Source organism: Eurypyga helias, unplaced genomic scaffold (assembly GCF_000690775.1).
Source record: "Eurypyga helias isolate BGI_N326 unplaced genomic scaffold, ASM69077v1 scaffold24569, whole genome shotgun sequence".
NCBI lineage: Eukaryota > Metazoa > Chordata > Aves > Eurypygiformes > Eurypygidae > Eurypyga > Eurypyga helias.
The window spans coordinates 1202-17178 of NW_010274267.1; the positions used below are offsets into that span (position 1 = coordinate 1202).

The 15977-nt window shown below is 56.9% G+C and overlaps 2 protein-coding genes across 3 annotated transcripts in view; both read right to left on the minus strand.

Moving 5' to 3' along the window:
- The window catches only part of PTPN6 (protein tyrosine phosphatase, non-receptor type 6), a 14749-nt gene extending 434 nt beyond the window's left edge, over positions 1-14315 (minus strand). The window contains exons 1-13 of one of the 2 annotated variants that reach the window (XM_010159773.1): positions 14302-14315; positions 8506-8628; positions 8040-8234; positions 4115-4337; positions 3450-3566; positions 3182-3295; positions 2687-2783; positions 2210-2289; positions 1973-2122; positions 1725-1856; positions 1326-1480; positions 960-1027; positions 392-543 (exon numbers count right to left, since the gene is read on the minus strand). In XM_010159773.1, coding sequence (XP_010158075.1) covers positions 392-543; positions 960-1027; positions 1326-1480; positions 1725-1856; positions 1973-2122; positions 2210-2289; positions 2687-2783; positions 3182-3295; positions 3450-3566; positions 4115-4337; positions 8040-8234; positions 8506-8628; positions 14302-14315 — 1620 coding nt within the window. Of the gene's footprint in view, positions 1-391; positions 544-959; positions 1028-1325; positions 1481-1724; positions 1857-1972; positions 2123-2209; positions 2290-2686; positions 2784-3181; positions 3296-3449; positions 3567-4114; positions 4338-8039; positions 8235-8505; positions 8629-8897; positions 9101-14301 lie in introns of those variants that run through there. The other variant, XM_010159774.1, reaches the window with a different exon arrangement.
- A 1563-nt stretch (positions 14316-15878) lies between these two features.
- On the minus strand, positions 15879-15974 carry LOC104515694 (chromosome unknown open reading frame, human C12orf57; the record flags this gene model as incomplete). Its single annotated transcript, XM_010159775.1, has 1 exon — positions 15879-15974. A coding segment is annotated over one exon (96 nt), but the record flags the coding sequence as incomplete, so codon positions are not given.
- Positions 15975-15977: the final 3 nt, after the last annotated feature.

The following is a 15977-nucleotide window of genomic DNA, read 5'->3' on the forward strand; positions in this document are numbered from 1 at the left end:
GATGCCACTTATCCAACCTCCGAAGCCCTCGTGGAGAGGATTTTCTCCTGCCACAGGACCAGGAGGGGAAAGACGGGAAAGGAGAGGGCAAAGCCTTTGCCTGTCAGACGACACTCGTAACAACACAGCGCTTGGTGGAGGGGTGACAGCCAACACGGTTGAAATAACCGCCTGGAAACCTACTCAGGAGGGGCTGGTACTTGAGCCAACTCAGGATGTTATCCCCTGAGTTTTAAAGGGAAGAAAAGGAATTCGAACCGTGGTGCGCCACCCTCGTCTGTAGGTCCCGGTGCGAGCGTAAAGCTTGGGAAACAGAGCGCTTGGGCTCAGAGCCAGCACCAACGCAGGGCCTGGGCTCACGGGGCAGGAAAGCAGAGTCCCCCTTTCTCACCTGGATAACTTCCAGCTTTTTCTTGGTTGTCTCTATGAACTGGCAGATGGCCATGTAGATGAACTTGTACTGGGCCTCCGTCTGCACCATCCCCGAGCGCTGGGCCCTCACCATCTGGATGGTCTTCTGGATGTCGATGTCACAGTCCAACCCTAGCCAGGGGCACCAGAAAAACTTATGGATGTGTTCACTGACACACACACCCCCTAATTCTCCACCGAAAGCAGTCACAGCAGAGGTCAGTCAAGAAGTTTCCACCTCCCGCCATACTCTTTACTCCTGTATGGACCTCCTATCCCTCCTTCCTTCTCGGCATCTTCCAAGTCTGGCCCTGGAGGAAGAGCCCAAGCTCAGGCGAGGCTGCGGCCACGGTAAGTGGATACGGTACAAAGACCAACAGCTGTCACCCAGCACGGACAGCGCAGCCTTCTCAGGGCTGTGACAGGATCTCTCCCACTGATACCTGGTGGTTTACATCCCTTCGCATCCCGTCAGTCCATCCCTGGACTTCAGGGCGCAGCCCTACGGGGAAGGCCAAATCAGTGCAAGGCACTTGGGGCCCTCTTACCCTTGGTGGAGATGGTCTCCACTATCATGTCAATGACGATGATGGTCCCGGTGCGGCCGATCCCAGCGCTGCAAGGAGAGGACAAGCAGAGGTCAGAGCAACGCAGCTCCTGAAATAAAGCGCAGCTGCTTCTGGGGGAGGAAAGCGGCACTTAGAGCAGCTGTTGAGCTGTGCCGTGAAAGAGCCAAGGGTGCAGCAGGCAGCAGAATTCCGTCTGGAGCCATCAAGAGGAAAAAGCAAATACTGGGGCTGCCCCGAGTTTCGGTCGCAAGTGGCAGGGAAGAGCTGGTGCAGCAGAACAGAGTTCCTACACCTCACCCTATGCAAAGGGCGGCGAATGCTTCAGACCCCAGCTTCTGCGCTAACCTGCAGTGCACCAGAATAGGCCCTGCCTCTGGGATGCTCTCCTGCTTCTGGTTTATTTGGTCGAGGAAGCTGAGCACTCCTCCTGGCTCGCTGGGTACGCCGTGGTCAGGCCAGCTCAGGTACTGGTAGTGCCAGATCTCACGCACCGCCTTACCCTGGAAATCAAAACACTCTCCAGGTCAAACTGCAAACCGGTCCTTCCCGCGGCCCCCGTCCCAAGGAGAGGTGGGCCTGAAGCCTGTGGGAACCTCTGTCTCCTGCACACATCTCGGTGATTCCAGCAGTTGGATTCCAGCCCAAACCAGGCAGGAACAGCAACCCCACGAACGATACAGCACCCAGCATTTCCCAAACTTGGACCTACAGTAACTGCGGACCCACGGGACCAGGCAGACTCACGTTATCCCGCGGACACACGCAGAGGTGCCGGAGTTTGTACTCCAGCGCGTCGTGCTCCCCAGCGTTCTCCACGAGGTAGGGACCGTATTCCTTGGTGCTGCCCACCTCCGGCCAGTATGGCACACATTTGTTCTGTGTGGGCAGAGAGAGCAGGGTGAGTAGGGGAGGAAAGCAGGAGAGAGAGAAACAGCAGAGCGGTGGTGGAAAGGGAAAAGGCAGCTCGGAGATAGCCACAAACTCCTACTTACCCGCCCTTTTTCCACCTCCCGCGTGGTCATCACAATAATGCGTGTGTTCTCCTGCCACACCATTTGCCAGAAGTCATTGACCGTGGCATCCAGGCAACCCTGGCTGGCGATGTAGGTCTTGTTGCTCTCGTCTGGGCCGATCAGGTTGTTCTGTGGACAGGGGTACATCAGGAGGGCTGCAGGAGCAGGCAGGCCCTCTCCCGTCTGGGGCACGCAGCCACCTGTCAGTAGTCTCACCTTGACGTAGTTGGCGTTGATATAGTCAGATCCAGGGATATTTGGGTCCCTGCCTTGGAGGATGACTCTGGAGTGATCAACTGGTCATGCAGCGAAAGAACGAAGAGAACGGTGAGGTACTCTGTGCCCAGCCACATGAAGCTCCTTCGCTGCCCCACGCGACCTCACTCGTACGCGCATGTGCCTGCGTGCGGCACGCCCCGTATTTTCACCTCTCCTTCCCTGGGCTCAGACCAAGCTCACCCCGTCGTCCTCCCATCTCTCTACCCCTGGATGGACCACCAGAAGGTAATGAGCCTGAGGCAGCCCTCCTTTTTTACTTCAAGGACACGGAAAGGCTGCAACTCCTCCCATCAGCCCTTAACCCCTTGTAACCTGCTCTGGAGGACAGAGCGGGCTGAGGCAGGGCCGGGGACGACTGGCACAGCTCTTCCCTGCCCATGGGGGTGTTTGCAATAGTGGAGAAGCAAGACTCACAGGGCAAAATGTTCTTGTATCGGTTCTTGCTCTTGTTTTCAGGTCTCTGACCCTCATGACGGTCAAACAGTTGCTTGGCTTCCTGTTTCTGCAGACTCTGAGAGCAGAAGAGAGCGTGGTCACGGCCAGGTCACCAGGCACGACAGGGGAGGTGGGCACGCAGGGGAACAGAGGTGGCTCTGGGGACGCGCAGGCATGCTTGTGGAGGAGCAGAGAGGTGAAAAGCAAACCTGGACTTGAAAAGTCCAAGGTGCATGGTGGCTCATTCTCCCAAGCGTGAAAAAGCACGTTTCTACCTCACGGGGTTCACTTAAAGACGACAGTCATTCCCCAGAGGAACAGGTTCCGAACGGAGCCTTCTTTCAGAGGTGAAATGAAAAGGATTTACAGGACACCCGAGAAGTTTGTGTCCAGGAAGAAATCAGGGATGGAGAATGAGGTGTTGCACAGGGACTTCCCAAAAAGCCAGACTAATGTCCCCCAGCAGTCTCTTACATCAAATTCCTCCCAGAATCCAGCCTTGGATGTCTCCTCAGATAGACTCTTCTTGTTCAGCTCCTGCACTCTGTTCTCAATGTCAGCAGCATTCACCCTCGTAGCGTAGTAGGGCTGAGGATGGGAAAAGACAACGGGTTGGCATGAGAGAGAGACGCTGCTGGAGGACAAAGACGCCTCTACACGCTGTGGGGAACAGGAGGAGAGGGACACAGAGCAAGTGGGTCCCTCCAGAGGATCCCTAAGAAAGAGAGGAAACAGGATTTACCTGCTTCAGGTACACAAAAGAGCCGGACACCTCCTCAATTCCAGTCTTCTTGAAGTGCTCCACCAGGTCCGTCAAGCTGTCAAATGTTTCGGCGCCTCCGACTGTGTAGCGTCCATTCTAAATGGGGGAAGAATGCGTAACGTCCCGCTCCCAACATTCCTACAGACAAAGCTGATAATGCTCAGGGAAAAGGGAAGGCTGGGATGCAGACCCACAGGCACCACCCCGTGCCATTATTTCCCCCCGGCCCAGCACAGAGGTCAGATAGCAGTTTGCCCCGCGAACACTAAGTTCAGAGCGCGGTGAGCTGGCCCCTGTCAGCAGAGGGAAGCCCGGGGAAGGTCTATTGCCCCCAGCTCCCATCAGTTGCTTTCTGCTCCTGAAACTTCCCTCCACGTCATCCCGCAGGAAAGAAACAGAACTTGTGACAGCCGGGTTGGTAACACCCTTCAGACCCATGGTGAAGGCCCAGCTGGCGGCCCTCCTCCCCCCGACCCCCAAGAACCCAGCGCTGCCCTTCCAGGCTGGGGCACGGACACGAGGAACCTGCAAGGTGACGGCACTTCCATCCAAATTCGGAAGCGCTGCTGACCCAGCTGACAGGGAGCCACGCTGTCGAGGACACGATCAGCACAGATTGGCAGAGAGCTCTCCCAACTGCTCACCTCGCACATGATCTTGATGTGCGTGACCTTGAGCCGGGGCCCGGAGGCGCTGGTGGCCCCAGCGGGTGCAGTGTCGGACCCAGGTTTAAGCTGGTCGGTGAGGACGGACAAGACAAAATCCCCGGGTTTGCTGAGGCTCTCCCGCACCAAGAAGGTCCAAGGGGTGGCTTTGGCCTGGAGAAGGGATTCAGCGGCAGAGCCTGAGAGATGCCCGTGGTACCACCTGGGAGAAAACAAAGAGGGTCAGAGGAGAGGTGGAGATGCAGCTAAGCTGATGCCCGGCAACACCTGGGAAGGGTGAAGGAGGAAGAAAGGAAGGAGAAGAGAGAGAGGAGGGAAAAAGAAAGGGAAGGAAACCAAGGGAGCAGCAGGATCTTGGGAAAAGCAGATGAGACAGAAGGAAGTCGAGAGCTGGCAAGAGAACGAAAGGGCAAGGGATGAGGTGGAGCTAGATGAAAGGCTGCAAGAATTGGGCTTCTTCAGCCTGGAGAAGAGAAGGCTCCGGGGAGACCTTATAGCCCCTTCCAGTGCCTGAAGGGGCTACAAGGAAGCTGGGGGGGACTTTTTACACGGGCCTGTAGTCACAGGCCAAGGGGTAACGGGTTTAAATTGAAAGTGGGGAGGTTTAGATTGGGTATCAGGAAGAAATTCTCCATGGAGAGGGTGGGGAGGCACTGGGACAGGTTGCCCAGAGAAGCTGTGGATGCCCCATCCCTGGAAGTGTCCAAGGCCAGGCTGGATGAGGCTTGGAGCAACCTGGTCTAGTGGAAGGTGTCCCTGCCCATGGCAAGGGGGTTGGAACTGGATGGTCTGTCCTGTAAGGTCCCTTCCAATCCTAACTATTCTATGATTCTATGATTCTATGGACCCTGGGGAGCAGGATGCCGGTACCAGAGGACACAGTGGGACAGCACCGTGTGTGATCTGGTTGTGTGATACCCACAGGCTTGTTGGCTTGAAGACCAGCTGGAGGGGGTTAGTCCATGGGTTCCAGCACCTCCCAGCATTACCGGGATTCTAGCCTTACTGCCGCAGGGTGTGGTGGAATCTCAAAACACCAGGAAAACAAAAATAAATGCCCAGTGAGTCACTGGATTAGCAGCAGCCAGGTGGTTGTGTTGAGACCAGATCCATTGAAGAACCATCCCAGCAACTCCTCCTTTGAAACTCGGTCACCTCTTCAGTCAAAGGGTAATTCCCATTCTCTGCACACATCACACTGCAGCCTCGCCAGAGGAACGCACACCCGGAGCCACCTGGAGCCCCTGTCCTGCTCCTGGTACTTATCACGGCCGTTGGTCCATGCACACGTGTCGATCCCCAGTGCAAACGCCCAGTCGGCAGCTCCTTCTTCCAGCAGGAGGTGAGGAGCATCCCCCTTGGACCAAGGTGCCCGCTGCCTTGCTGCAGGACCGGGTCCAGGGTGCAGAGGGACGCAAGCATGTTCCCAAGCCCCTTCCCACCTCCAAAGGTTTTGGGAGGGGCGGGGGGTGGGGCAGAGCGTTGTGCCTGGTGGGATCTCCCTGCGCTGTGCGGCGTGGGCGATGGACACCAGCAGTCTGGGAGATGGGACAACCCAGGCGTCTCCTCCTGCTGCAGAGCTCTTGGCCCTGCAGAACTCCAGATGTGACCCAGGATGGCTCTGTGCATATCCTCTAGCTCCTCGTGCCTGTCCCAAGCTCCACAGTCTCTTTGGACCACACCAGCGGGTCCTGGGGGGCACTGCTGAGCTGCCAAGTAGAGATGCAGGCGGCCACATTCACTGCAGCTCTGCCCTGCTTCCACAAAACTCACTTGGAAGATCCAAATTTCAGAAAGTCGAGAGCTGTGAGGTGCTCTGGGCACTGGGAGATGCTCTGAATCATCCCACTTCTCCTGATATCCATTTGCTGGCGGAGCCTCTACTAGGTCTGGACCCATCTCAGCCCAGGGGCCACCACAGTCCTGGTGCTCCTGCCCCGGCCCCTTCCCAGCTCGGTGTCAGGGAGGGGATTTGGGCCCTTCTCCCCCAGCAGGATGGGCCTGGTTGAGGCAGGCCCCTCCACTCCTGGGGACATCCCCATCTCCAGCTGGAGCCGCGTGCTGGGCTCTGCTTTCAGGGGCCTTTACAGCACAGCCGTGTGCCAAAGCCCGTGTTCACTGCACCCCCGCTTCCACAGAGCCGCCCCAGCCGCTGCGGACACAGGAATTTTGGCCATCTCCCCTGGAAAAGAGTGTTTCAAAAGCAGGTACCTGCTGCACCACACTGATTGCAACGCCCACCCCACGCGTGGCAGGTGCTGCACAACCAGCGGACGCGCTCCGTACGCCATCAAAGCCGGGGTGTGACCCTTCACATTCTTAGGGCTATCTGTTCCCAAGAATTGATGGAATTCGGGAGGCCAGGCCCTTGTCACGGAAGCAGACAGAGCTTTCATTCACCCCGTATCCGGCCAGACCAACGCACTCCTCTACCCAACAGCTAGGAACCATTTTGGCAGCAAAGACACGGCAGGCGGTTGTTGTGCCTTGGCAAGTACCTTCTATTGGTCACAGAATCACGGAATGCTTTGGGTTGGAAGGGACCTTAAAGATCATCCAGTTCCAACCCCCCTGCCATGGGCAGGGACACCTTCCACTAGACCAGGTTGCTCCAAGCCTCATCCAGCCTGGCCTTGGACACTTCCAGGAATGGGGCATCCACAGCTTCTCTGGGCAACCTGTCCCAGTGCCTCCCCACCCTCTCCAGGAAGAATTTCTTCCTGAGCTCCAATCTAAACCTCCCCACTTTCAATTTAAACCCGTTACCCCTTGTCCTGTCACTACAGGCCCTTGTAAAAAGTCCCCCCCAGCTTCCTTGTAGCCCCTTCAGGCACTGGAAGGTGCTATAAGATCTTCCCGGGGCCTTCTCTTCTCCAGGGAAGATCCCACTTCATGCTCTGCAAGAAGCAGCTGGGGATTTCTGTCGCATGGCTGTCATTAATTCCCGATCCTCCTCACAAATCTGGGTTCAGCCCCCACATGCCAGTGCTCAGGTGCCCCCCTGGGGAATGGCTGACCCCTTCTCCTCAAAGAGGTCTCCCCTCCACAGGTAGGAAGGGGTTAATGGTCCCCCTTCCCCCCCTCCCTTCCCCCCAGTAGAGCCCAGCTCTTCAAAGCCACGTGATGGAAAATCACTTGGGGAGAGAGTGAGAGGAGCTTTCGTAAGAGCCTGCTGGGGGGGGAGAAGTTTCCAACCGCAGGGAGGAAGCTGCAGGGCCACAACCCAATGGCCTTGGGTGCAGAGGCGACCCACTGGAGGACGGCCGGCACAGGGGCGCTGGCCCCTCTGCAGCCTGACCCCCCAGTGAGCAGGGGCGCTTCCCCCCAGGCACCTTTGCCCCCCGTCTCCAGGTTGGAAAGGAGGACCTACGCGCCCCCGAGCGAGGCGCGAGTCGCGTCGAAGAGCCCGAAAGTGCGACGCGGGGGCAAAACCGCCCGATTTGATTTAGGAACTTGGTGACAGAGACATACACAAAGCGGGGACAGGAAGGAGAGCGAGCAGGCTAGGAATAGCAGGGGAACACGGTCCCGCTCGCCTCTGCCTGAGAATAACCGAGGAGGTTTGGGGTAGGGCTGAGGGCTTCCACGTATTGTGTCACTCTGTGGAGCGCTCCAAACCCATAACTAACACCACAGCCTTTGCTTTTAAGAAAAACATATAAATAGCAAAGGCAACAGGAAACCACAGGTAAAAATAGAGCCCTGTTAGGTCTGCTGTGATGGGTCAAGGTATGCGCAGCTGATCCTGGGGGAGCTGCCCCCCGTGGGAGCATGGGAGGATACGGGAGGCCGGAGACCCTGTTTGCAGGGTTTGCCCTGGGGATGGAGGCGGGGAGGAAAGCCAACCATGGAAGGCAGAGGAGGCCTCATGGCAGACACGCCAGCTGCTTTGCTTTCCCCATACCTCTCTGTTGTGGGGTCGGAACAGTTGAGCGGGTATCGCAAGTCAATGATGGTTCCATCTTTGTCCTGCAGCGAGCCCTGTTGCTGCGTGTAGTATTCCACCAGTTCCGACAAGGTGGCAAACTTCTCCCCTCCGTACAGGTCATAGAAATCCCCAGTATTCTGGATGCGGATGTGGGTTACCTGGTCACCAACCCTGCGGGAAGATGCACAAAGCAGTCCATCGAGGCAGGAAAATGTTCTGCCATGGCACCAGAGCAAGCCATCCCAGTGAAAGGAGACGACTGGAAAGAGAAGCTCCCCAGGGCAACTTGAGGGAGGGTCTAGAAGATGCTGGGAAGCTCAGGCCCTTTTACGGAACTCAAAGGAAGAAGGACAGGATGGAGAAGGTGCCACAGGACGTGTGGATCTAAGCATCCTGCGTGAGTAACCCTGGAAGGACGGAAGTTGGGGTGCAAGTTACTTACCGAACTGAAAGAGAAAAATCTCCCTGATTCTTCCGACTGGGTCTGGCCAGAAAGCTCCCATGGACGCCTCGTCCCTTCAGTAAGGCTTCAGCTTCCAGCCCACTCAGGTCACGGTGAAACCACCTAGCAGAGGAGATAAAACCAAGACTCGGTGAATTTAAAAGGCCAGGAGTTATTGCGGAGACTCGTACAGTGACAGACGGTGACCCCGGTTGCTGACCCCGAGGTACCCACACAGGTAACAGCCAGCAGCAGCATCCCTTCCCACCTGCTGCCTCCCCAGCCCGGAAAGGTTTCCACTGAGACGCAGCTTCCAGGATGATCCCCGCTCTGATCCATCCTACTTTCCCAGTCCCCCACCCTACACACCCACGCTTCTCAGCCCCTCTTACCTCACCATCGTGGAGGGCGAAAGAAGAAGGGGGCCAAGTGGCTACCACCAAGGCAACTCAGAAAACACAGGGGAAAACTCAGTTTGCGCTGGTGAGAAAAGGGAAGTCGGAGGTCTGTGCGGGAGCGCCCAACGCCAAGCTGTTCCTGCAGCCCTCGGGAGCTGGCCATGTATCTCTGCGGGCGTCTACCGTCCGTCCATGCAGACCCTCCGATCCACCTGCGCCGGGGTACGTGCCCCGGGCTCCGGCCTTCTGCAGGGTGCTGCCGGGCACAGGCAGGCGCCAGCCCCTGCGCAGCTGGGCACGCGCAGCTCCGGGAACAGGAAGCGCTCTGCGCCATCGACTCCCCAGCCCCAAGCTGCTTTGCACACACTTCTGCTTCTCCTTTTCTGTCTTTCCTCCCCATCCCCCCTGTTACTCTTGGGTCCCTGTCTTTTTTTTTTCACACCAGGCTTTAAGACTGCATCTTGGGTCCCGGCTGCGCTCGCAAAATTCAGTTCTGCAAGTCTCCTCTTCCCCTTCTTCCTCAAAAGGCCAGGGAGGGCCTTGAGTGCTCCCCGCCCCCCCAGACCCTGGACATGGTGCCGAGGGGACCGCAGCCGAGGGGTCACCCACATGCCTCCAAGGCTGGAGCAGGCAGCCGCCGAGCGGGGCAGCACCCTGCCACCCCTTGGCTCCCCTTGGGCTGCCCCACAGCTTCCCAGCTGCACTCTCCGGACTCCAGCTCGCCCCGGGGGAAGCCACAGGGGTGGGAAATCTGTGCAAAGCCGGAGCTGCAGGCTCGGAGGTTCAGGCCAGCACCCCAAGTGCGGCATTGCCCTCCGGCAAACAGCCTGTCGGGGAAGGGCGGCGCAACGGGCATGGGTAGCTCGAAAGGGATGGGGTGGGAGGCAGCGTGGAAGCTGCCCGGGAGAGCAGGCGGAGGGCAGGGCAAACGGCTATGGCCTGTAGCCCTGCCCACAGCTCGGCCTACTTCCTTCGGGATCCCAGCAGGGCATGCCGAGGCCAAAGCCATCCACCTGGACAGCCCCATCGAAAGAAGGAAAACTAACCGTGCCCAGCTATGGCCCATGACTGCCCTTTTCCATAGCACCTGTTCCCAGGTCCGCAGGTCTCGGGAAGGCACGGGAGCTAAGCAGTGGCAAAAGAGGGCCCTCCAGCTGGCCAAGGAGCCGGACTCTTCCCTGGGGCCATCTCCGCCGCGGCGTGGGCAGCAGGAAGAGCGAGAGACTTGCCCACTTCAAGCATCAGCGGCTGCAGACTTCCCCACTCGCCACCAGGCTGGGAAATCCTGCAAAAAAGCTGAGCAGGCTGCTGGCCACGAGCGAGACAAAACCCGTGGCCAAGGCAGAAACTATCAACAAAGGGAAGTAGAGGAGTGGGAAGCTCAACTTCATTGATAGAAGGGCAGCCCAGGCACCCACCACAGCCTCCTCTCCTTTGAAATACTTCTGGTTTCGCACACATGCTGAGCTGGGATGCGGTGAGCTGCGGGGGTGCAGCTGTACTGACTTAAAACCGGTATTAAAGGAATAAAAACGAGACCCCTTGTTCCCCTCCAGCTCAAGGGAACAACTTCTACTGAAAGTCGTAGAAGCTGCCTGAGCCCATCTAGCACTGGGACAGGAAAGAGGTACAGTTCAGCAGTAGGAGGGAAGTGACAGAGATTTCTGGGCAGAAGTCCCAAAGGAGAACAAAAGAAGACTGTGAGGTTGATGTGAAGCCACGGCAGACAAAAACATGACACCCAGGCATCCCTACGCCTTGTGAAGTGGCTGAAGCGGAAAATCTGTCCGGGGAAGAAAACGTTAGTGGGACACGGGGGAACGGGGAAAGAACAAGGTGGTGAAGAACCCCGAGCAGAATAGAAAGGGTGAGTTAGCACTGAACCCATAGAATCATAGAATAGCATGGTTAGGGTTGGAAGGGACCCTAAACAACATCCAGTTCCACCCCCCCTGCCACGGGCAGGGACCCCTTCCACTAGACCAGGTTGCTCCAAGCCTCATCCAGCCTGGCCTTGGACACTTCCAGGGATGAGGCATCCACAGCTTCTCGGGGCAACCTGTCCCTGTGCCTCCCCACCCTCTGCGGGAAGAATTTCTTCCCGATATCCAATCTAACCCTCCCCACTTTCAGTTTAAACCCGTTACCCCTTGTCCTGTCACTACAGGCCCTTGTAAAAAGTCCCCCCCAGCTTCCTTGTAGCCCCTTCAGGCACGGGAAGGTGCTATAAGGTCTCCCCGGAGCCTTCCCTTCTCCAGGCTGAACACCCCCAACTCTCCCAGCCTGTCCCCATGGCAGAGGGGCTCCAGCCCTCGGAGCATCTCCGTGGCCTCCTCTGGACTCGCTCCAACCAGTCCATATCCTTCTGATGTTGGTGCCCCCACAGCTGGACGCAGCACTCCAGGTGGGGTCTCAGGAGCAGTACCACATGTCAGTATTTGTGCAGATACAAATCCCAAATCCCCACATTTACGGAATGAATTTATCCTTCTGGTTGCTTTCAGCTCAGGGAAGGGCTGACGGCTGCCCCAGCGCCTTTGACCTGGGCCACCTCATTAAAAACTACCAAGGAGGAGCTGGGGCTGGTCAGGGAGGGAAGCAGCGGTGTCTGAGGTTGCTCTCCTGAACAGCTGCAGCGTGCAGCAACAGGCGAGAACTGAGCAGCTAAAACACTTCCTTAACACAACCAGCAGAGATTTCAGACTCCTCTCACTCTGCCATTGGCTGTTCAGTCCGACGCAGATGGCAGAACCTCATCCTGTACACCCGGTGTGGAGCCAACCACGGCTAGCACCAGAACAAATTCAGAGAGGAGAAATGAAGTGGCTAATTAAGAGACACCCACGTCTGGACCGCTGTAAAGAAAACCCCAGCGCTGAGAAACTGGACAGAATCCAGCGTGAGGCCACTGCGGAGCCTGGAGCGCAGCCGAGGAAGCTGGGTTGGTTCAGCTTGGAGAAACGATGCTGAAGGTGAGATTTAACAGCTGTCTGGGACTACCCACAGCGGGACTGGGGTTGGAGCCACATTTTCTTCGTGGGACACAGCAGGAGGACCAGAGGCAAAAGGCATCATGCAGCGAGCGAATTCTTATTAGATGCCAGGAAAACTTGCACGTGCGCTCCCTCCCAGACCCCCGGCAGCCGCCACAGGTTGCCAGAGACTGGGGCATCTCCGCTCCTGGGAGGTGTCCAGAGGCCCCCAAAAACCCGATGCGGCTTTGGGGTTAGCTGCGCTCTGGGGCAGGGGGTCGGGCTGGGTGAGCCAGATGTCAAAACCGTAGTGGAAGGAAGAGCAGAGGATGAGGTTACACGTGGAGCTGCTTTTCCCCCTGTACTCCCTAAACCTCTACTTGCAGCTACTTGTAGAGCCAGCTGCCAAATCCATAACCCGTTCAGCATCCTTTGGCAAGGAATTCCGCTGGTCAGCTACAGAAACACCCCTCCTTTGGCTTGCTTATCACCTGCTCCCTGCCTCATTTGTATTAAAATCCGGTTGTTGCCAAGAAAGCAAAATCACTGACTGATTCCTACGCACCTCCTCCAACCTGCTCCCGATACAGACCCGCGGCATCCGTATCCTTCCTCAGCCCTTTGCCAGGCTGGAGGCTCCAACCCTACGTAGGTGTTTGGGAGATATGGAGCAGGAGTGACACAGGACCACAGAGTTCGAGGTTGGACACGGACATCTGTGTGTATATATACACACACACACACACACAGAGTGATGATTTCTGCTATTTGTTCACAACCAAGCACCAAGCGAACACTGCAAGGACTTACACGGGATCACAGTCTGACTCCAGAGGGATGACGATCAGTTCATCGTTTCATATGTGAATGCTGAATTATTTTTCTCTGTGAACACTGTTTCACACACGCCTACGTCGGTATTTCACCTGCTGTTCTTTTGCCCACTCCTTCACTCTCACAAGGTCCTTCTGCAACTAATCACCACCAGCTCCCACCCCGTTATCCTGAATAACCTTGTACCATCAGCCAATTTCCTCACCTCACCGTACAAGCTCTGTTTCCAGGTCATTTTGAGAATACGCTGAACAGTGGATATTTCAGGTAAGGCCCACTGACGACTTCCCTGTCCTGTTAGAAATGGATGTTTATCCCCACCTTCCGTTTCCTATTTTCACTAGGGCAACGGCTTTAAATTGAAAGCGGGGAGGTTTAGATTGGATATCAGGAAGGAATTCTTCCCAGAGAGGGTGGAGAGGCACTGGGACAGGTTGCCCAGAGAAGCTGTGGATGCCCCATCCCTGGAAGTGTCCAAGGCCAGGCTGGATGAGGCTTGGAGCAACCTGGTCTAGTGGAAGGTGTCCCTGCCCATGGCAGGGGGGTTGGAACTGGGTGGTCTTTAACATCCCTTCCAACCCAAACCATCCTGTGATCCTATGAAAAACCATCTTCTTCTTTCTTACGCCATGACTTTAGCATTTTTTCAGAAAAAAACACCATTTTTTTCAGAAATCCAAGGAAAGTGTATCAGCCAGACCTGCCTTATCCACATCCTTGCAAAGTCCCTCAAAAGTCTCTAGTTATACAAGGCAGGATTCGCCTTTACAAAACCAGATGTTGACTCTTGAACATCCCACTCGCTGCTTTCCGTTAGGTTGTCTGCCCTCTTGCCCAGGCACCCAGCTTCATTGTCCTGTGCTTCCCACACATTTGGGGGAATCGCATTTGGAGCCCTTTTAGAGACTCGGCATTGCGTTTGCTACTTCCAATTCTCAGTACTGGGATGACTTTAGGGAGGAGGTCTTGCGGTTTCGCACAGGATTGCATCGCAGTTCAGTTGTTAGAGCAGAGCGAAGGCCGCCTGGGTGTGGGGAACAGACAGGGGTACCATCTTCCTCTGGCTTTCCTAAGCCAGATGCTACGTGCCAGGCCACAGGACGCCAGGACAGCGCTGGACCACCGTGGCTGCCCAGATCCTTACTACAGAGCAGTGCCAGTATGAATCCCGTTTCCACACACCCCGCCACTGCAGCCCCCAGAGCAGAGCACCCGTTTGGGCCAAGCGTGAAGGTTTTAGGTCCTGCTGTGCCGTACAGGGCTAGAAAGACTGTAGCGAATCGAGAAACAGTGAGGATTGAAAAGGCCAGGCACCCAACCTCCCTCCGTACAGGAGCATTCAGAGATGCTGCAGCTGTGGGGCTGGCAGACTGACCCACTGGGCATCCCAAACCCTGCCGGCTCTTTGGCACAGCGAGGAGGAGTACGGTAAAAACAATACCAATCTAAACCCCTGCAAACTCCAGTCCTCCAGCTATCCTGGAGCTCCCATTGGAAGGGTGGGGTTTTTTTCCCCTTCTGTGGCCAATTCCTACTGCCTGTATTTTTATTTTTCTCGTTTTCTGCCCCTAACCAGCATTCACAGCACTCACCCACAGGATGGCATCAGGATCTTGACCCTCAGATCCCCACTGACGGGGGACTGGCAGCAGCTGGCGGAGGAAGAGCCACAGCCCTTCACCAGGGCTCCCACTAAAGAAAATAAAGCAACATTGGAATTGTCAAGACAGTATCTTGAGGCATATTTGGGATAGAGATCAAAAACCTTGACAGAGGAGGGGTGGGCTCGCACCCTCCCGGTTGGGTTGGGTGCTCACGGCGGGGGGACGGCGGTGAGTGCCACGGCCATGGAGGAGCAGTCTTGGGAGGGCGGGGTGCCGCGGCACTTCCCGTGACTCACCTGCGTCTGATCCGCACAGGCACGGTCCCGAACTCCGCCTGTTTGGCGGCAGACTGCGAAGAAGGTAGCTCCAGGTCAGGCAAACCGCAGGCCGCAAGCAGAAAGCTTCATTTTAATCGTTTGCAAAGCACTTCCTGGGCTGTAGTTAATGAATAATTAGAGGGGTGGGGGAAGGCCAAGGCCAGGCTGGGAGAGGTAGATGGAGACGGAAGGGACCGACTGCTTTTCCTGCCTCCCATCCACTAAGCTCACGCCCTTGCTGGCTACATTCCTGCCTGGTTTGTGACTGAACAGCACGGAAGGCAAAACCGGACGCGGCTCGCACACCTGGCTCACAGCTCCCTGCTCTCCCAGGCTGGGCTTTCTTCACCCCCGGCCCTGCCACCCCGGCCCCCATCGCCCTCCTGAAAGACCCCAAGTGCTTCCAAGGACACACCGGCTGACAGGGAAGGAGTCTGCAAGCAGACATATTTGATGCCCCTTCCTTCGAATCGAGTTGGAAACGCAAAGCGTTGCGCTGGAGCGAGGCTGCTCTGCTAGGTTTGCCTCTCTTCAGTCCCGAGGTACAACCGTATGTTGTTTGTGCTGTTCTAATCCCAAGCGGCAGCCAAACGGGGCGAGCCCAGCCCTCCCGCACCGCGCCCATCCCCACTGCATCTTCCTGCGGCCTTTTCCCATTAGGGCTAACCTGTTTGATTACACGTTCAGCCAGAAAACCACACAGGCACCGGCGGTAGGAGTGAGCGAGCTGCACCGGCCCTGCTGCAGAGAGGGGTGTCTCAGCACCACCTGAACAGCACGACGCGGTGCTCAGGGACATGTTACAGAGCGTGTTTCGAACAGCAGAGACGTCAATACGTGCTCTTAGACGGGGCTGAACACCCCTGAAGCGTTAAGGAAGAAGTCACTTGATGTCCTAGGGCTTCACACTAAGGGTTAGCATGAGCAACTTCTGCAGGACGTGGTACATCATGCCATCACGCTCGGAACATGAACACGGGTTTCACCAAGGCATGAGGCGCACGTTGGCATGACTGCCCCTGCGCCAGGGCGAAGCGCCCGTGCCCGAGGAGCAGCACTGAGCTCACGCTCACTCACACAGCAAGGGCCTTTTCAAGACATCTTTTATTCACAATCACGCAAGCGAGCACAAAGCATCCCGCTCCTCTCAGGTCAGCATCATCCTTGCTCGACCGCTCCACTCCCGGGGCCAACGGGACCCGCACCTTGGAAGCGAAGGCACCGGGTACCCTCGAAAGGTGCCCGGGCTCAGGAAGTCGCCACTCCGCCAGTCCCGGCCCCGTGCGGCGGCAGCGTCATGGGCGGCAGGAACATGGCCTTCAGCTTGCCCGACATGCTGGCGATCTC